Genomic DNA, 22,003 nt, shown 5'->3' on the forward strand with positions numbered 1-22,003 from the left:
TTCAGAGTTCTATTGTCCTCCTTAAATGGCTCATTCAGGCTGATGGGGGAACGTCCACCAGACAGTAGGCAAAGTACACACACAGTTGTAATTGTTACATAGTCAATATTCCTAACTTCAGATACAGAAATGATATATGACCCATCTTTCATAAAACATCTTAGCTATGCCATATTTACATCATAACTATGTTTTGAAGAATATGGGGTGCAGCATCACAGCACTCCTTATGATTTTGAGAGGCTTTTTATTGATTCGCTTTAATGGCTTCCACAAGTTAACAAAGGTAGCCTGCCAGTGATTACATTATCTATTGGATTGTGATATTTCTTCTGAATATATGCCCCACTCAACAGTTACTAGCAAAGTAACTTCATACTCAAACATCACTACATAAAGTGTGCAGCCAGTAGATGACTAGCTAACAACCACTTCATACAATAAGAAAAAAAGCAATCTCAATTTACCTGATTTGCCTTTACAGAAGTTGCTGCATAGATAGGAGTCTGATTCAGGTGCTCTGCTAACCCACTGGACTGCAGGTCTTGTGTATTTCTATGACACTAAACACCTTATAAAATAATCTTAATTCTCAATTTTGGCCTTGGTCAATGTTTAAGGAACATTGGGCCTCAAACCTGTAAACAAGTTGCTCTACAAAATTCTAGCAGCAGTTTGAGCTCCACAGGCAGGAAATAACATGTCTACGAGCATTTGAAAAGTACTCTGCTACCTCAAGTACATAACAGTTACCTCTTTCTGTGTTTGGCAATGGACCCAGAATACCCAGCACTTCCTAATCTGAGGGCCTTCCAGTCTGTGACAAAACTCTAGATTGTTTAGGTGTAGCATTTGCCATTTTCTAGAACTACAGGTAATGAAAGACTTGCACATCACTGATTCCAACCTGGCCAGAAAGTGTGGTTCTGAACTCTCCATGCAACTTCTTTGACTCTGGTCTTTCTGTTACAGAAGAACTTTAAGACTCTAGGGGCAGTTCCTTGGAGGCCTACTGAGTAAGGATGCACCTGCCTTCACATATATCTTATGAACTAAGCAGCTTCTTTGTAGATTCAGTTTGGAGCAGACCTCCTTGTACTTCCTAGTTCTGAGTCTGTTTGAGAGTCTGTAAGGAAAGCTGTAGAATATCCTTCTTCCAGCTCCTCCAATGGGAAATCTTAGGGTGAGTTCTGCAAATCCTGGAAGTTTAGCAGTCTTGCACTTTCACCACCCTCCTCATTCAGGACCTGCACATCCCAGTGATAAATCTGTAGCTGTGGCCTGATCACACACTTGTGCTTTGTGGAGCTCTTCAGAAAAGCCAGGCCTTCTTGACATGGCATCAGCATCGACATGCTGCTTGTCCAGCCAATGCTCAATTTGGTGCTGGAACTGTTCCAGCCATCTTGCTGTCCTGCTAGCTAAGGGAAATGGTGTGGCCAATGGAGTGAACTGTGATCACTTTTCAGCCCAAACTGCTTTTCCATTAAGAAGTGTCAAACATCTGGTGAATGTCCCAATTTTTTCCCCAGGAGTAGAGAGAAAGTAAGGATAACTCTAGAGGCTAGCACACTCACCACCCTCACCCAGGGTCCAGTCACTGTGCCAATGAATATTATTTTATACAAAGAAGAACAATTTCAACAGGAGAGATTGAAAAACACCCACCCAAAATACCCTATAACCCAGCAGTTAGGGAGGTGGGAGATCCAGATTTATATTCCTGATCCAAATCAGGCAGAGCAGAGATATGAACCCAGAGCTCCCACGACCTACCTGAGAGAGCTCCAACCACTGCACTGTTGGCTATAAATGGAGGGTTGGGGGCACAATCTGATAGGCATGCTCTTAGGGAGCCTCTGAACACATTTACCAATTTGCGCTCCATAGGGAAATACCTACATTGTGAATCCCAGGCTTAGGCATCAGTTAAGTTCCAAGACGCTCAGTGGTATCAAGACTTAGGTAGGTTTGCTCATGCCCAGCTGCACAAACGTAGGTGACTATGGACTTTACCAGTGGAAGCTCAGGCACCCGCAGAGTTAGTCAGAAACGGAGTAGCAGTTTTGTGAATGGCAGCAGCGCTTAAATCTTGGACTTAAGTGCCTAATGTGAATCTAGCCCTGGGTGGGCTTCACTTTGAGAATGGCAATCCACAACTTCTCCAGGACAACTCCAGTTCTTTCAGATTCCTCAAACCTGCCAGTTACAATCCTATCACTCCAGTACACCAGGCAGGGAATTCTTTAGAGATCAGCCAGGACAGCATGCACCAACCTCTGGAACTGGTTGGGGACAGGACCTGGAATGCAAGGGACTGTGGTTGGTGGAAAATACAGGTTTTGTCCAATCATCTGGATGAATTTCCAGTTGCTAGTATCTGCTGACCAGATCAGTGATACAAACCCCACAAACTTAGGACAGCAGGCCAAGTGTGTTATCAGTCTTTGCGAGGGCATATGCATCCTCCAGTCACTGAGAGCCCTCACATGCCCTCATTCAGCCATCCTTCTTTGTATCAGGACATAAGTATGGCCATACTTAGGTCAGACCAATGGTCCAACTAGCCTCGTATCCCATTTTCTGACAGTGGCCAATGCTGCTGCTTCAGAGGGAAGGAACAGAACAGGGCAATTACCTCTGGGATAGCCCATGGACCTGTGGAGAGTCAGATGAATCCACATTCCTTAATCTAGAGAAACTGCCTCATACTCTGCTTGGCAGTGAACAGGAATTCTTTGGGGCCCCAGAGTAACTGGTTGGCTCCTCTGCTGTCTCTGTAGCACTGGGCTAGTCCTGTGGCCCCCTCCCTCCAATATGAACCAGTTTGCTAGGTCTGGTACACTCCCTTCACTTCCCATCTTAGCCCTCTGTGTGGGTTAAATTTTCAAGGTTTGGAGCCTAAGTCCCATTTTCAAGAGACACACAGAACTTGTCTACACTTGAAATGCTACTGCAGCACAGCTTCAGCGTAGACACTAACTACACCAGTGGGAGGGGTTCTCAAGTAACACCCATAAATGAAAAAATGATTACAGGCTCAGATGGTCTGGTGGTGTAATGCAAGATCCTGACAACTATGTAGGTAAGACTCCAACAGATCAAAATTTAAGAAACATGACAGAGGCCAACCTAAGAAGTAGTGGTGAGATGTCACAAAGGAGGACATGTTAGTATGTGGTGTGATCGATAATATAACATTGAACAGAGCACTTTGGAGGGAGAGGACTTGTAGAGCAGACCCTATTTGATGGGATTAACACAAGAGAAGAAAAACTGAATCTGATTCTTGCTCCACTCAGGGAGTGCACAGATCCCTCCACTCCTCACTGTGGAGAAGTCTGCAGCAGGCAACTGCTACCTTTCCTTCATGGAGCTCCCAGTGCAGATGCAAGCAGGATAGGGTGGCTGGTGGAGTAGCGAGAGTGCAATGTTCTCCAGCTGCCATATGGATCTCTAGGGGCACAGCCAGCTGGAGCAGCTCATGTTAGGAATGCTTACATCTGACGACTAAGTAGGACAATGTCTAGGTGAAGACAAATGCAGTAGTTCAGTATCTGTGTTCGTCATGTCTGCAATTCTGAAAGGATTCCTTCATTCCTGATGGTTATAGAATACATCAGCTGAGGGCATTTAAACAGGAACCTAATGTTCTTTTCTGCAGAGTGCACTGATTGCTGCAGCACTTCTCTACACTAGCATGAAAACACCTGGCAGCAGCATGTCATATGGCTCAGAGAAAGACATCTGGCAGGCTTTGCACATTACGCAGAAGTGAGATTACTATCAAACAGCTCTGCAGAGAAACAGTAACTTTTACAAAACGGTCGCATTTATTTAGCAATTTAATTTTTGTTAAAGTTACCCTACTGCAAAAAACACAATCCAGAAATGCAGGTAGAGAAGTAGAGAGAGCAACAGCCAACACCTTCCTGGCTTCTAAAACTCATTATCACTGCCCTGGGAGCATGCTAGCCAAAAATATAATGGCCCTGCTCTGAAGAGTGTACCTTCTCATTTCGCTTGTAATTGTAGAATTCAAGAAACTCAGCATCTGAAAGTGTGCTTAAAAGTTACCAAAAACCCAAACTTAGGTTTGCATGTGACTGATACTCAGGAGACCAAGGCCACCAGGCAGAAGACTGTATAACAGAGATTTCTTGCCTCAGGTTTTATTACTTAAAAATTTCTCTCTCATTTCCTGTGTCCAGGTCTTCACATTAATCAGCCTGACTCACCTGAGCCTGCAGGTGAGATAGGGGTCTAGGAATGAGATCCACAAAAGACAGTGTGCTAGATGGGGAGCTACCAAAGCTAGTCAAAGGAGATGCTGAGGAGAGGAATGTGTCCTAATCTCCACCTCTCAGGGGGTTTGGTCCGGTTTGGGAGGAGGCTAGCAACTCACAGCTGGGAACCCCTCTCCTGAAGTCTGCCATTCTTGCAAGAAATGCAGGAGGAGGCGGAGCATTCTCTCTTACAACTTTTAGCCCAGTGGTTAGAGAATATATCTGGGATGTGGGAGACCAGAATTCAATTTCTCCCCACATACCCTCAGGAGAGCACTCTAACCATTGAGCTATGGGATATTCTATTGTGGGGCTCCCTCAGTTTCTTCTGTTGAAGCTGTTCCATTTTGTATAAACAAACAGTTACGGGTGGAGTGGGGGGTGAAGAGGGAGAGAATGAATAATGCTGTAGCCTGGTGGTTAGGGCATCCACTTGGCTTCCAGTTCCCTGATTCAAGGGCTATTTATCCCAAGTGAGAGATGACTTTGCAGTGGCTGAAGGGCTATTTTGGAGTGGTTCTGCGATGAGCATTACTCGTAGCTCTGCTTTTACTACGGAGGAGACAACTGCACCAATTTAATTCTCAAATGAAAGAGGAAGAAAGGAACTTGGTGAAAACTTTATTTTTTTCAAAACAAACAAAGAAGTCCACATAAGAGACAAATTCTACACTGTTACCAACAACCACCAGCTACGAGAGTCTGAAACCTTTTGTGCAATTACTGAACTGGGAACACACTAGTAGGTTCTTTATGTGCCAAAAGAAATCCAGCTAAACATTAGGAGCTTAGATTCCCAATGTATTTGCACTACCACAGGAATTCCTGACCAGTTTGGCAGTAAGAGACTGTATATATAGACACTCGGGCAAACAGACAGGCAGGGATCTGTATACCAGGTGCATGGGCAATAGTCAGATCATATTTCATAAGGCCATTCCAATGGGGTGATGCTATTTAGTGACTTCTGGCACAGTGCTTTCAGTGGCTACTGCTACAGACTATGAAGATATCTTGCTCCCAAAAACAAGTCCACAGCAAATGCATTATGAATCCATCACTCCTCTGTCTGGCAGCTTGTATCTCCCTTACATGCTAGGGGCCTGTGGTGTGGGCACGCCCGGTGTAGCTTGGCGTGGCAGCGTATACATGGCCCCAAGAAACTGGTCTGCAATACGTCCTGCTTCTCTCAGCCCACTCAGCAGAGCACCATGGACAGTTGCTGGGTAATTACGAATTGTATGTTCTCCTGCGAAGAAGAGGCGAGGAATTGGCTGGGAAGAAGAACAGACAGCACATTGTTAAGGGTGCCATGCAGCTGACTTAGCTCAGGCTCTCTCATATAAATGCTAGATTTCTCAGCAGAACTACTTAAAAATAAACATTTCTCCTATTCACAGAGTTACTTCTGCTGCACAAAGCTGGTTTAGGTATGAACTAGGTAACCTCAGGGATGGTATAATCTTTCCTTCAACAAATGCCACTTGCCCAAAGGAGAATCCTCATGTGCCTCCCAACTATCACAAATTTTCAGCTTTAAAAAGACATCTATTGTGTTGCACGGGAACACTTTACTGCTGGCTGCTGAGGGTGTTGGGCATCGGAGCAAAAAGAAAGACTGCCATAGAGTTCGGTTTTGAAGCCAGAAATTGGGCTGGAGAGAGCACAGAATGTTGTGTATTCAACATTGTGTGTTTGATCATTTCCACACCACCACATCTGATTAAAGGCCTGTCTATATTAACAAAAAGAAAAGGAGTACTTGTGGCACCTTAGAGACTAACCAATTTATTAGAGCATAAGCTTTCGTGAGCTACAGCTCACTTCCTCAGATGCATATCGTGGAAATGCATCTGAGGAAGTGAGCTGTAGCTCACGAAAGCTTATGCTCTAATAAATTGGTTAGTCTCTAAGGTGCCACAAGTACTCCTTTTCTTTTTGCGAATACAGACTAACACGGCTGTTACTCTGAAATCTATATTAACACTTACTGCATATTGAGCTGGAGTATAAATCTACTGCGTTTCAGCATACCAAACACACTAAGCATCCCCACTGATGCTGCTGCTGCGCACTAAAAGTTCACTAGTGCACACTGACATACTGTGGTTTGAATAAAGGCAGAGGGGAAAAACCTGAGACAATTAACCGTTTGTGCATTGCAGTCTGTGGTGCAGACTATCCAGCAACATAGCAGGGGCTAAACTAAGCGATTTAACCAACCATAACAGTATTTAGAGAGACTAAATGAGACCCTGGTCCTGGAGCCTCACCGTGTGATGTTCAGAAGCCCCCTGCTTTTAGGGATTCCACCATTTGCTCAATAGGTTAGCAGAAAACAGGACTTTCACTGTGGCTCCTAAAATATGGACACTTCCCTAATCCCTTCAGCTTTATCCCATCACTCCTCACCGTGAAAACATTTTTAAATGATTCTTCAGAGGCATTTCTTTTAACTTATTACAACTCGTTCCTTCCCCCACTGATGTGGTTACATGTTACAGGGTGGCCCCTTGCTACATCATGGCGAAGGTTGAGCTGAGTTGGTATTTTTGTTGCAAATCTTTGTAATGTACCTCAAGCAACTTGGGGGCTGGAAAGACACTTTGTGAATGACACTTATTTCTGTACACGCTTCCTGACAGGCAGATGATGTACTAGAGCGATTTATGCTCATTTCCACACACAACTCTGTTATAACATTATCTACCTCTCAGCTTTTTTCATGGACTAAGATGAGCCAAGTTCTTACTTTTACTTCTTGAACAGGAGGACTGGACTAAGAGCCAAGCACATTCACTGCCATCAGGCATCTGAAACATTTTACCATGAGAAGTAACAGCACAAGAGGAAGTGATTACTGATTGCTCTGATGGAGCCCTTTTCAAAACAGACTTTCCTCTACAGGATCCAGTCAAAAACTTGTTTAAATGGTATGTTCAGAAACATGAACGCTTTATTTTCTAATAAAAGCGGCAAAGAGTCCTGTGGCACCTTATAGACTAACAGACGTATCGGAGCATGAGCTTTCATGGGTAAATACCCACTTTGTCAGATGCATCCAACGAAGTGGGTATTTACCCACGAAAGCTCATGCTCCAGTACATCTGTTAATCTATACGATGCCACAGGACTCTGTTGCTTTTACAGATCCAGACTAACACGGCTATCCCTCTGAAGCTTATTTTCTAATGAAATTCAGTTACAGTTACCTGGTAGAGTTTTCGAGAGGAATCCGAAGGTTCATTAGTAGAGCTGGTCAAAAAATTTTTGATGGAAGAGTTTTCAGATGGAGAAAATAGTTTCAAAGTCAAAACTTTTCTATTTTGATGAAAGTTTCAATGGAAAAGTATGAAAACAAATCATTTAATCTTTCTTGTTTCAATAAGGTAAAAAAATTCTTTCAACCTTTATATTTAATATTGTATATTAGAAAATGTTTATTATTATATATTTTATTATAATGCCTTGACATTACCAAAATGAAATATCTCCATGTTTCCAAATAGACATTTTTTAGAATGTCTGTTCAGAAGAAGTTTCAAAATTTTGACTTTTTCCAATTTAGAACAAAAACAAATTTCGAAATGTTGGAATTTCCCATAGGAAATTCTGTTTTCTGACCAGCTCTAATCGTTAAAGAGTATCTGGAGAATGGATTAATTAGTGAATGCTCCTGTTTCCCAAATGGCTTTTGAAATCCCTATGTTCTCACGCCAGTCATTTCTAATTGCATTTGTAGATTCTCTCACCTGGGGAGCACCTGGAATGGCTGGTCCTGGAGTAATTGGCTGAGCCATCAAGTCATAATCATTTCCAGAAGATCCAGCCGCTACATAAGAATAGGACCCCCGGGCCCAAGGGTCAGCACGCCAACGAGATACCACTGTCTCCTTGGGCTAAGACAAGAAAAGAAGAATGTTGTGTTGTATATGTCACTAGTTTTACACAAGTAAGTCACAGCAAGTAAAATAAGCATGACACCCCCTAATCAGGGATAGCTCAGTGGTTTGAGCACTGGCCTGCTAAACCCAGGGTTGTGAGTTCAATCCTTGAGGGGGCCATTTAGGGATCTGGGGCAAAAATTGGGGATTTGAGCAGGGGGTTGGGCTAGGTGACCTTCTGCGGCCCCTTCCGACCCCGAGATTCTGTGATATTCTGTGACCCCATGGTGTGTTGCCTGTATTTGGTTTCCCTGTATGTCAAGAACTATTTGCCCCACAGGTTTCATGGATCAGGAAGCTCACTTCTGCAGATATTCTACCAGACACATGTAACAGGACATCAGTACAGAATCTCCACAGAACAGAGAAGATTGGAATCAGATGTTTTAAACAATCACAAAGCAGCGACTTAGCACCTGTTGAGAACTGCAATTACCATGCTGTCTGCGCATGGGAACAGAATTTATGCACTTAAAAATGTGCAAAATGGTAGCACTTCCTACAATTGTGAATGAAAGCAAGAGCACTTCTGAGACTCATGAAGCATCTTAGGGAATATCTTGCCTGACCAAACTGCTTTTGCCAGTTCTAGATCTGGGATGCCACATTATGACCCTGGCCCATATTTAAATTAGAGGGACATTACAGAAAAGAGTTACCTTTTCCGTAACTGGTGTTCTTCAACATGTGTTGCTCATGTGTCCGTTCCACATTAGGTGTGTGTGCTCGCCACGTGCACCGGTGCCGGAAGTATATGTAGGGGAGCGGCGCCCCCCCCCTCAGTTCCTTCTTGCTGGAAACTCCGACAGTGGGGAAGGAGGGCGGGTTGTGGAATGGACATGAGCAACGTATCTCGAAGGACACCAGATACAGAAAAGGAAACGGTCTTTTCTTCTTTGAGTGCTTGCTCACGTCCATTCCATTGTAGGTGACTCCCAGCAGTTCCCGTGGAGGTGGGTAGGAGTTCACGGCTGCGCAAATTGTAATACAACTCTGCTGAGTGATGGCATAATTAGACATGAACATGTGGACCAAGGACCACGTCATGGCTCTACAGATGTCCTGGATCGGGATGTGCGCCAGGAAGACCGCTGAAGATGCCTGTGCTCTAGTTGAATGGGCCCTGACAATCGGCAGTGGTGGGACCTTTGTTAGCTTGTAACTGGTCTTTATGCAAGAGGTGATCCAATTGGAAATCCTCTGTGAAGAAACTGAAAGGCCCTTCATCCTATCCGCCATAACGATGAAGAGCTGGGTCGGTTTACAGAAACGCTTCGTACGCTCCAGGTAAAAGGCCAAGGCCCTCCGGAGATCCAGCGCATGCAGACACCTCTCCTCAGCAGTCTTGTGCAGCTTGGGACAGAACACAGGCAGGAACATGTCCTTGCTCACATGGAAGGAAAATACCGCCTTCGGTAGGAAGGCTGGGCGGGGCCCCAGCTGGACCATGTCCTTATAAAACACTATGTAAGGCGGTTCTGAGGTCAAGGCCTTAAATCTCAGACTTGTCTCGCCGATGTCACCGCCACCAGGAAAGTGACCTTCTGGGACAAGTAGGAAAGGGAGCAGGAGCCCAGCGGGTCGAAAGGCGGGCTGATGAGCCTGGAAATGACCAGGTTAAGGTCCCACTGCAGGACAGGGGCCCATACCGGTGGGGAAAGCCTCGAGGCCCCTCAGGAACCTGAAGGTCATGTCATGAGAAAAGACCGTCTGACCTTGGATCGGCTGGTGGAACACGGAGATGGCCGCAAGGTGCACTCTAATGGAAGAATGCGCCAGACCCTGGGTCCTGAGGTGCAGTAAATAGTCCAAGATGGACATTTCTTCTTCGCGTTCCTCAGTGCAGTCTCTCTCCGATGCCCAGCAGGAAAACCTTGTCCACTTGGCCAGGTAAGTTAGTCTCATGGATATCTTCCTACTTCCGAGGAGGACCTGCTGGACCTCCTCTGAGCAGGTATGCTCCTCCAGGTTCAACCATGGAGCATCCATGCCAAGAGGTTTAGAGACTCAAGGGTGGGGTGTAGGAGCTGACCATGATCCTGTGACAGCAGGTCCCAACGGTAGGGAAGGGGCCAGGGAGGGGCCACCGCCATGTTCATGAGCATGCTGAATCAGTGCAGGCGAGGCCACGCAGGGGAGATCACAATAAGCTGTGCCTTGCCCCTTTTGATCTTTACTAAGACGCAGCTGACCAGAGGAATCAGAGGGAATGTGTACATCAGATCCTCAGCACACGACAGGAGGAAGGCATCAGAGAGGGAGCCCTTGCTCAGGCCCTGCTGGGAGCAAAACCAATAGCACTTTCTGTTTCGCCTGGTGGCAAACAGATCTCCTTTGGGAATTCCCCACCTCTAGAAGATTACGCAGGCCACCTCCAGGTGGAGCAACCACTTGTGGTGAGAGGAGAAGTCCCTGCTGAGGTGATCTGCTAGGTGATGCCGTGGAGGCGACCAGCTTCCAGATGGATACCGTGGCTGATGCAGAAGTCCCAGAGACGGAGAGCCTCTTGGCAGATAGCCAACAGATGCGCTCCTCCTTGCCTGTTCACGTAGAACACCAAAGTCATATTGTCCATTAGGACTCTCACTGCTTTGTCCAACAGGTGCAGCAGGAAGACCCCGCAAGCTAGCCGGACCGCTCTGAGCTTCTTGACATTTATGTGTAACGTTGTCTCCTCCGAGGTCCACATCCCCTGGGTCCGGAGTTGTCTGAGGCACACCCCCAAACAAGGTCCAAAGCTTCTGACACTAGCTCGACATATGGAGTGGGACTGTCAAACAGGACTCCTTCTAGGACCTTCTTGTGCTCAGTCCACCACCACAGTGAGGTGAGAACCGCTGGAGGAATGGTTACGATCTCTTTCAGGTGGTCCCTGGATTGGGAATGGGCTGACGCCAGCCATTGCTGCAGAGCCTGCAAGCGGAGCCTGGCATGGCGGACCACATATGTGAAAACTGCCATGTGGCCTAGCAGGTGCAGGCAAACCCTGGCCATTGTCAGGGGAAATGTGGACACTTCCGCGATGAGGTCCATCAGGGCCTGAAACCTGTCTAACGGAAGGAGCGCTCTCGCCTGGGTCGAGTCAAGCATGGCCCCGATGAATTCTATCCTTTGAGCTGGAACTAACATGGACTTTCTGTGGTTGACCAGCAGTCCCAAGGAATGGCACGTGGCTTGTAATATAGTGACATTACTTTGGACCTGAGCCTTGGAGCTGTCTTAGACCAGCCAGTAATCAAGGTACGGGTAAACCGGGATACCCCGATGCCTGAGGTAGGCCGCAACTACTGCCATGCATTTGATAAACACTCTTGGTGCTGTAGCCAGGCCAAACGGAAGGACCACAAACTGGCAGTGGGCTGAACTAACCATAAAACGGAGAAAGCCAGTGTGTCCTGGGAAGATCGCTATGTGAAAGTATGCATCTTTTAAGTCGAGGGCGGCATATCTGTCTCCCAGATCCAGGGAGGGGATAATGGAGGCCAGGGAGACCATGCAAAACTTTAGCTTCCTTAGGTATCTTTTGAGGTCTCACAGGTCCAGGAAGGGAAGCAGACCACCCTTAGCCTTTGGGATCAGAAAATACCAGGAACAGAAACCCTTGTTTCGGTAAGGAGGTGAGTGATTGTAGAGGGCTCCAATGTGTCTGCCTCCCTAACTCAGAGGCATGACAGTGTCGAGCGGGTGAGTGGTGATGGGACGTCCCCCACGATGGGGATCAGTACTGTTGGGGTGAGGACAGATGGAAAGGTCCCAAGGTGGCCTTACCCCAAGATCTGGGCACTGCCAGGAGCATCAGGATTTCCTGCACAGCCTGGAGTGCTTCAGGTGTCCCTGGCACCTGAAGCTGATGAAGGCCCGCCTCTGTGTCCGGGCTTCCAGGCAAGGAACAGGGTGGGTTGCATCGTTCGACATGAGCTGAGGCCCAACTTCCCTATGGGGGAGATGAGCCACTCAGCGCAGGTCTTAGCTCACCCACAGCCCTGTCCTTCCCCTTGCAGGGAATAGGAGACCATCCCCTACCAGGCTTCTTTGATTTCTTGGCTGGGGCTGAGGACAGGGATCAGTGCCGGTGGGGCACCACACACCGATGCCATGGTGCTGGGTGCCGAGTTGGACCTTTGCTCCGGGGCCAGAGTGAGCGCCAACTCCATCAGGAGCGCTTGGAGTCTGATTTCAAACTCTTTCTTAGTCCTAGGTTTAAAAGACTTGCAGATTCAACACTTATCACTTACGTGCCCTTCACCGAGGCACCTGAGACAGCTACTATGCAGATTGCCTCTGGGCATGGGCCATTTGCAGCGACTGCAGGGCTTAAAGTCTGGGGACCGGGGCATGCCCTGTCCCCCAGCTAAGTCCCTGACTGGACTAAGAAAACTAACTATTGCTAAGGGCTAACTAACTCAGTTACTATCTATGAACACTAACTTTACAAGAACTCTACACACCTAATGTGAAATGGACATGAGCAAGCACTCGAAGAAGAATCTGATATTGCAAGGGTGGCCAACCTGTGGCTCCAGAGCAAAATACGGCTCTTCAGAAGTTAATATGCGGCTCCTTGTACAGGTACCGACTCTGGGGCTGGAGCTACAGGCACCAACTTTCCAATGTGGCGGGGGGTGCTCACTGCTCAACCCCTGGCTCTGCCACAACTCCACCCCTTCCCGCCCCCTTCTTTGCTGTGCCCTCGCTCCTCCCCCCAGAGCCTCCTGCACCCCACAAAACAGCTGATCAGGAGGTGCGGGGAGGGAGGCGCTGTGAATGGGGGGACGTGACGAGCTGATGGGGGGATAGGGAGGGTGGGGCCCGCTGATGTACTCTTGTGGCTCTCTGGCAATGTACATTGATAAATTCTGGATCCTTCTCAGGCTCAGGTTGGCCACCCCGGGATATTGTGATAAATGTATCAAAGATGTAAACATTGTGCTAGGTCAGTTAGGATCCTCTGTGCTAAATGTATTAACAATTGGTCATTCTTTCACAAAAATTGCTATCCTTGCCCTGATCCTAGTCCAAAGATAGAATTCCTGACTTAATTTATGTACATGTGGCCATTTTAGTTTACACAATTTTAAGACTTGTCAGATTAAGTGTGGCCCTGGAGAATGAACAATTCAAAACCCATCTAAAGTCCTACAATGTCTTTGACATTTTGAAAAATGGTTATGGTCTTGATAGATTCACTCCATAAACAGGTCCTAGAAAAGAACAGCTGGCACTCCCATATACCATGGAGGCATTCAAACACCGATGCAAACAGTGGCATAAATATCTAGTACAGACAGGTAGATAATACAATCAATTATCTAGGATTCGTATGTTTTCTAGGACTCAGACTGATACACAAAATGGAGTGAGAGTAGTACCTGGGGGACAGCACTGCTGCCAAAGATGCCTTTGAGAATTGCAAGGCAGCGCCCAACGATGACATCATCACTGATGTTTTCCATGATCCCAGCTGCTTCTCCTGCTACTAAGGCCAAGAGAATTGGAGCTAAGGAGGAGGAGGAAAAACAATGCATCAAGGTGCTGGCAGATTCTTTTAAATTATGCACAAAGTACTTTAATTTAGAAAAATGTGGAACAGAACCTAAATTTTCAGGACAAACCAAACCCAATAAAATTACAAAATGGCCTTAAGTCACCAAGAGCCAGGCAAGCCACCACAGTGCAAATACTTCACTTTGAAATACGTGAGATAAGGTTACATTATAATTAATATGGACATTTTGTTAGTTTCTTAGCTGGGACAATCCGAATGATGGGAATGTTAAATATCACTGTTTATAACCTGCTTAGGAAAGATTAAGTTGGTAAAAGAGATGGGGGTGGCCCTCATTAAAGACACCATTGCTTTTTTAAAATGGGGAATCATGGTGTGTATCTAGTGGGGCTCCAGAGGAACTGGTACTGTGCCTGATGGTAGTCAACACTTTTATGAATGATCTGCAAATAAAGACAAAATCATTGATGACACAGACTGGCAGAGTGGTAAACGATGAAGACAGGACTGTCATACAGAGTGATCTGGATTGCTTGGTAAAGGGAAGTTACTTACCCTTTTGTAACAGGAGTTCTTTGAGATGTGTGTTCCCTACCTGTATTCCACTGTGGATACGTGTGTAGTCCATGCACTTGAGACTAGAGAATTCTAGCAAGTAGTGTCTGTTAGTCTGTGCCCCTGCTTGCCTCAGTCAGTGCTGAGGACATAATGAGGGATGCAGACCAATAACTCTCCAGTTCTTCCTCTTACCGTGAATAAGAGAAGATCTGAAGCAGAAGGGAAGGATGGCAGGTAGTGGAATACCGATAGGGACCATACATCTCAAAAAACTCCAGTTACAAAGGGTAAGTAACTTTCCTTTCCTCCTCTTCAAGTGCTGGTCCCTCTGAGTATTCCACTGTAGGTGACTGACAAGCAGTACTCAGAGAAGGGTGCGTGTATATAGGTGGTACGGCCACTTGCAGAACTGCTCTCCCAAAGGATGAGTCAGCAGAGGAAGCTTGGACCAAAATGTGATGTCTCCTGCATGGATGGAACCATAGTGCTGCCTTGCAAACATGAAGCAGAGATACTTCTTGAAGTGATTCTGCTGAGGCTGCCTAAGTTCTCATGGCTCGCTCCCCATGTGGAGCAGGAAGGTGTACTAACTGATACAATAAGATACAGCCAGAGATCCATTTGGAGACCCTCTGGTAGGAAATTGCTTGTCCTTGACCTCATTCCACTTTGGCAAAGAACAGCCTAGGTGACTTTCTGGTCTGTTTTGTTCTCCATTGGTAAAATGCCAAAGTTCATCTCACATTGAGGGAGCAGTCTTTTCTCAATGCTGGGGGTATGGGGCTTTAGAAAGAACATAGGTAAGTGGATAGTCTAGTTTATGTGAAATTCCAAAGCTTCTTTAGGGCTGGGAATTTTGGATGCAGTCATAGTGAGATCTTGTCTTTATGAAATACAGGAGGGTCTGCCATGAGGGCTTCCAGTTCACCTACTCCTCTGACTGAGGTGATGGAAACAAGGAAAGCAACCTCCATAGACAGGTGAAGCATCAAACTTCAGGTAGCCAGGGGTTCAAATACTAACTTAAGGTCCAACTGCGGGGTTGGTCTTATTACTGGTGGGAAAGTTCTAATTCAGCCCCTTTAAGAACCAAGAGATGAACCTGTATTGAGCTAAGGGAAAGACTTATCTTGAGGGTAAGGAGGTAATCCAAAAGAACTGTTTGACAAGTTTTGAAATAAATGTTCTAGGTCTGACACCCAAGCATGAGGTGGAGAGCTTCTAGGTTGAGATGTCTGTCCTCGCCTTCCTCTTGAATCAAGAGGTCCGGAAAGGGATGAATAACGATGGACGGCTGGCCCGACATATGCAGGAGACCTGGGAACCAGAACTGCCTTGGCCATTTGGGCACAAGAATAACTCGTACTCTGTCCTGTTGAATGTTCTGCAGTACTCGTCTTGACAACGCCTTGGCTGGGATGACTTAGTTGGGATTGGTCCTGCTTTGAGCAGGGGGTTGGACTAGATACCTCCTGAGGTCTCTTGCAACCCTAATCTTCTATGATTCTACCTGAGAAAGCAGGAGGATAGGAGGAAAGGCATAGTTCAAACTGTCTGTTGAGGGAATAGAGAGCATTACCTCTAAAAAGTAGTCCTGAGCTCCCCTGGAACAGTATATGCTGCATTTCCTGTTTGTGTACGGAAGGGTTCCCCACTGAGAGAAAATGCGGTTCACCACTGAGCTGTGTAACTTCCACTCTTGGTCAGTGGCAAAGTGCTAGCTGAGGCTGTCTGCCAGCAAATTCTTGGCTCCTGGGAGGTATGGTGCTGATGGGATGAAGTGGTTCTCTATATACCAGTTCCATAAACTGACTGCTTCGATACACAGGGGAATGGATCTCGCTCCTCCCTAGTTTTTAAGGTAGATTACAATTGTCATATTGATTGACATTAGGAGAATGTGATGAAATTGGATTAATGGCATGCTTGTCACACTGCTCTGAATTCCAGGAGATTTACATGCATCCTGGTTTCCAGGGGCACCCAAGTGTCACCTGCTGTGTGATCATCCATGTGAGTCCCCACCCTACAAAGAGGCATCTGTGATTATGGTCTTCTTGGGTGTGGGAGATAGGAAATGAATGCCCATGCACACTTGTGCATGATCTTCCCACCAGCTCAGAGATACTCTTATCTTGATGGGGATTGTCACTAAAGTATTCATGCTGTATTTGCTTGGGACATATACTGTGTGAAGCCAACCCTGTAGGCAGCGGAGGTAAAGTCTAGCGAATGGCATTACTTAAGTACATGATGTCATGTGACCCAAGAGAAAAAGGCAAATCCAGTCACATGTCCATGGGTTGTGCATAATCTGACCTATCAGTCTGCTTCTGGCTTAGAGTCAGTCTGTAGAGAGATAAGCCTTTGCCCTGAGTGAGTCTAAAGTTGCTCCTATGAAATCTGTAGTCTAGGTTTCAGTCAATAGACTTTTTCATGTTCACGGAGATTCCCAAGGATGGTAGGAGACAGAACAGCAAAAAGATTGATGCTATGAGTTCTGAACATGTCATGCCTGTAAGAAGCTTGCCATCTAGATACAGGAAGATGGTGAAACTACCCCATCTGATATGTGCTGGTATTACAGAAAATACTTTTGCGAAGACCCTGGGTGCAGTTGCTAGACTGAACCAAAGTATCCTGTATTGACAGTAGTCAGGACCTATCACAAATCTGAAAATCTTCTGTAGGAAGGGTGACTATCAACATGACAGCATGCGTCTTTCATATTGAGAACTGTGAACTATGTCTTTCTAGTGCTGGTATTATCGATGCCAAGGTAACCGTGTGGAATTTTATCGTGTCAATAAAGATACAGACTTGGGTACCACTGGTCCTGAGGCGGGGGTGTGTGTGTGTGTCTCCATTTGAATGGATGAGATTGGTAGTAAGGAGACTCTTGAACTCATTTAGGCAGATCTACCTCATTGCAGGGAAGATTGTTCCACTGGTACATCTGACTATCCTGATGACGAGAGTCCAATTCCATTGGCAGTAGCATTGGTATCTATGTTGGGAAGCCAGAGCTAGCAGACGGAATCAGAGATGAACTTCCACCTGGTGAAGGGCGGTCCTGACAATAGGAGAGATTGCAGATCCACAAAGATGGAGATATCCTTAGGAGTGGTGTAGAATATTGGCACCTTAGAAGGCTGTAGCATGTTGCCTCATGCTGCCAGAGTCAGTGTAAAGGGACTCTTGGTAATCAGTGGTTCGTTACATGGTTGACATACTACCGCCCACGAAGGAGCCTCCGACATGTGGTCATAGTCGGTATTGATGGTTCACGGTCTTTGGCTCCCAGTGCTTAGTTGGTAGTAAAGTCAATGATGATGCAGGAAGCAATACTGAAGAAGCTGTGCTCTTACGCGCCTTCTGATCATGGCTACAAGGCTTAGGAGGACCTAAATCCTTGTGTCCTGGGTCCAAGGAGTTCTTTAGGGATCCCTTCTCTTAAATATAGGAGGGGATCTATTTTTATGCCTCCGAGCGTCTTTCACTCTTGTGAGAAGGCCCAGTCAAAGGGTCCTTCGCTCTAGGCATTCCCATTCCTGAGCCAGACTGAGATAGGAGGTGCCCTCCTCTGTCTCTCCGGTCCATATACACAGGGGTTCTCCCTGATGTGGATCTGACTGAGGCCTCATGGCGTGTTAGATTAGGTGCTTCCAAAGGTGGAGTTCCTGTACCTGACATGTTCAGCTGGGAAAGGAGCAGCCAATACTGCACTTAGCAGAGATATGAGCTTCTCTGAGATAGCAGAGGCAGACTGGTGGTCATCACTGACAGAAAAGGAGTAGGGGCAGAAGAAGCAATTCTTAACGCCTGGGCATAATCTAAGTCCTGCACTGGGGAGCAAATGCTGATGGGTGGCCAGGATGTATGCAGGAGACTTGGGAACCAGAACTGCTTGGGCCATTTGAGCAGGGTGAGAATGACTCATGTTCTGTCCTGCTGAATCTTCTGCAGTACTTGAGGAAGGGTGGGGATTCTTACTACTATCTGAACTTCAGCAGTAAGGAGGAACTGAAGAAGCATCAGTCTGTTTTACCCCCAATGCCCTTGGCACAGACCACAAGGAGAGCAGGGATGCTGGCACAGACCTACAGACACTACTTGCTAGAATTTTCTGGTCTTGGGCGCATTGAGATTATGAATACCCACTGTGAAATACACACAGGGACCAGCACTCAAAGAACAACCTGAACTCTATTTCCAGCTCTGCCACTGACCTGCTTGACTTTTGGAAAGTCACTACTCCTCTCTGCCTTAGTTTGTCCATCTGTAAAATGGAGGTAGTGATACTTTCTTCTAAAATCTACTGATGAAAAGCACTAAGTTTTATTATGATCATCATCAAATGGCTTTTTCTAGTTCTGTTACTGTGAAAAAGAAAATGACAATAAAACTGAACACCCAATACATTTACCTTTATAGAGATTCCAGAATAGAAAAAGTTCTCCTCTGCTGGCAGTAGTGCTGCCAACATGACCAAACAAATTGACACTTGGATCCCAGAAGACACGGTCAAAACATAATACCACCTAAAAATGAGAGGACTCAAGAGTTAAGAGGACCCAAAACTGAACATAATCATTCTCTGTACAGCTTTTAATGAGGGGAAATCTCAGGCGGCTATTAAAATTCAGTGAATACAAAGTCACTTATCTATATACCGCCTTTCCATACAAAAGCATCCCAAGGTAGTTTGCAACCTGATTAAAAAGCTATGGCACAGAGATCACTTCACCCACTGGGTAACAGTGCATACCACCACACAATAGTTTAGAACAAGATGTGAGGAAGAACTCCCTAACTAAAAATGTAGGGAGAATTTGGTAGTGAAATTCTTTTTATTTAAAAGTGTGAACCCTTGCAGAAAGTGCCACGGGATCTTTAATATCCACAATAGGTTGTAAGCCTCATTTGCATGTTTGTCAATACAATGTCACTGAACTATGCCAGGGCAATGGTTCAGTACTTACTGAATATAAACGCCCAACATTACAACCCAAGTTACCATACCGACTATGGTCTTGCTTATACAATCTTGTAGGCACTCTTAACGGTCTGGGTATCTAGCACATTGAATGTTTCACAGACTATGATTAAATTAGGAAGGTTGCTTGGAACTAGAGAGTCATCTGGATTAGCAGTGCAGGTACACTATAGTATCAGTTTAACTTCCACCTACAGTTACACATATAAACCCGTTCTGTCATAAGACAAACTACTTGAAAATTCAAAGACAAGCAAGAAGGTAGGATGAGAAGTGTGGATCTGTAGAGGAGATTAAAATCCATGTTAAGAAAAAAGAATGAAATAATTAGCTAGTAAGGAAGGCCTGATCAAATAACTGTGGAGGAAGAAGAGCAGGAAAGGAAAATAGTTAGACAACTTGAGCACACTCAAAAATCTGGTCTTTCACTGATGAGTTTTCAAAAACCATGAAAATACAGGGATATACTAAAGATTGAAGTAAATTAGTAGTTATTAATACTTATCTTACGAAAAGGAAATGTGTGACATTTGCTATCACAGTCCTTGAATTCTTATTTACATTCCCAGTAAAACAGAAAGAATGATTACTTAACTTACAATAACTGCGGTTCAAGATGTGTTGTCTGCAGCTTTCACTTTTGGTGCATGTGTTCCTCATGTGCATCAATACTGGATTCTTTTTGAAAAGCAATCCATCTGTGGCTGCACCTGTCCCTTGGCTGCCCTCTTGTTCCCCACAGCCAACTTCAACCATCACTCAGGTCCTTTGCCAATAAAGAATCCTACAGTAGTAGAACTCCAAATCAGTGGGGAAGGAGAGCAAGCCATGGACTCCGTGTGGATAACACATCTCAAAGAACCACAGTTACTGTAAGATAGGTAAGCATTCTCTCCAAGTGATTGTCCATAGATTCCATTCTCGGTGATTAACAAACAGTTGCCCAGTTGCTTGGAGATGGGCAAGAGGAGTGCTACTTGAAGAGTGATTGCAGGACAGCCCTACCAAAATCAGCATCCAATCTGGAAGCTTGGACGGGGGAACAGCAAGTGGAAAGTCTGTGGACCTAGCTCCGCACGGCTGGTCTACATACATCCCTGCATGCTCTAAGGTATGGAAAATGTTATCCAAACAGATAGCAGAGGCTGCCTGAGCCTTAGTGGAATAAAGTCTAATAAGACCAGAGGAATCTTTTATAGGTAACTTCTGCTCCAATGGTGCCTTATGAGAAGGGTCATAAGCTTGGGAACAAGGTTGGGAAAGGGGGTTGGAACCACCTGAAACCAGATGAGATACCCCTGGCTCATGACCTTGAGGGCCAACCAGTCATCCTAGCCCAGGCATCTTTAAGTGGTTGAAATGGTCAAGTTAGGACTTCAGCGCAGACATCACATTTGTTGCCTGTTGGACATGCCAGACAGTGAAGTAGCTGAGGAAGCAGGAGAGGATTGATTCCAGAAATCTCGGTCTCTTCCTTGGGAGGCTTTGTGTATCTTTGCTGAGGGTAGTATTTGGTGAGGATATTTGCCTATAGAAAGGCTGGTGACTCTGTGACTTCAGCTACAGTGCTAGAATATACAGTCCCAGAGATTGAAACACTTTGAGGAGAAGAAAGTGATCAGGAACAGTCAGCACGGGTTCACCGAGGGCAAGTCATGCCTGACTAAACTAACTGCCTTCTATGACGAGATAACTGGCTCTATGGATGAGGGGAAAGCAGTGGACGTGTTATTCCTTGACTTTAGCAAAGCTTTTGATACGGTCTCCCACAGTATTCTTGCCAGCAAGCTAAAGTAGTATGGGCCGGATGAATGGACTATAAGGTGGACAGAAAGCTGGCTAAATCATCGGGCTCAACGGGTAGTGATCAATGGCTCCATGTCTAGTTGGCAGCCGGTATCAAGCAGAGTGCCCCAAGGGTCGGTCCTGGGGCCGGTTTTGTTCAATATTTTCATTAATGATCTGGAGGATGGTGTGGACTGCACCCTCAACAAGTTTGCAGATGACACTAAACTGGGAGGAGTGGCAGATATGCTATAGGGTAGGGATAGGATACAAAGGGACCTAGACAAATTAGAGAATTGGGCCAAAAGAAATCTGATGAGGTTCAACAAGAACAAGTGCAGTGTCCTGTACTTAGGACAGAAGAATCCCATGCACCGCTACAGACTAGGGACTGAGTGGCTAGGCAGCAGTTCTGCTGAAAAGGACCTAGGGATTACAGTGGACGAGAAGCTGGATATGAGTCAACAGTGTGCCCTTGTTGCCAAGAAGGCTAACGGCATTTTGGGCTGTATAAGTAGGAGCATTGCCAGCAGATCGAGGGACGTGATCATTCCCCTCTACTTGGCATGGGTGAGGCCATCTGGAGTACTGTGTCCAGTTTTCAGCCCCACACTACAAGAAGGATGTGGAAAAATTGGAAAGAGCCCAGCAGAGGGCAACAAAAATGATTAGGGGGCTGGAGCATATGATTTATGAAGGAACTGGGATTATTTAGTCTGTGGAAGAGAAGAATGAGGGGGGCTTTGATAGCTGCTTTCAACTACCTGAAAGGGGGTTCCAAAGAGGATGGATTTAGACTGTTCTCAGTGTAGCAGATGACATAACAAGGAGTAATGGTTTCAAGTTGCAATGGGGGAGGTTTACGTTGGATATTAGGAAAAACTTTTTCACTAGGAGGGTGGTGAAGTACTGGAATGGATTACCTAGG

General features: G+C 45.8%; 1 protein-coding gene across 4 annotated transcripts in view; it reads right to left on the reverse strand.

Moving 5' to 3' along the window:
• Positions 1–4,891: 4,891 nt before the first annotated feature.
• KDM1A (lysine demethylase 1A) overlaps positions 4,892–22,003 on the reverse strand; it is a 181,340-nt gene continuing 164,228 nt past the window's right edge. For all 4 annotated transcript variants that reach the window (XM_073317369.1, XM_073317368.1, XM_073317371.2 and 1 more), the window contains 4 exons: positions 18,721–18,835; positions 13,600–13,727; positions 8,039–8,185; positions 4,892–5,560 (listed from right to left, as the gene is read on the reverse strand). In XM_073317369.1, the coding sequence (XP_073173470.1) occupies positions 5,375–5,560; positions 8,039–8,185; positions 13,600–13,727; positions 18,721–18,835 (576 nt within the window). In that variant the 3' untranslated portion in view covers positions 4,892–5,374. The remainder of the gene's footprint in view (positions 5,561–8,038; positions 8,186–13,599; positions 13,728–18,720; positions 18,836–22,003) is intronic.

The sequence above is a fragment of the Lepidochelys kempii genome, chromosome 19 (genome assembly GCF_965140285.1).
Source record: "Lepidochelys kempii isolate rLepKem1 chromosome 19, rLepKem1.hap1, whole genome shotgun sequence".
Lineage (NCBI taxonomy): Eukaryota > Metazoa > Chordata > Testudines > Cheloniidae > Lepidochelys > Lepidochelys kempii.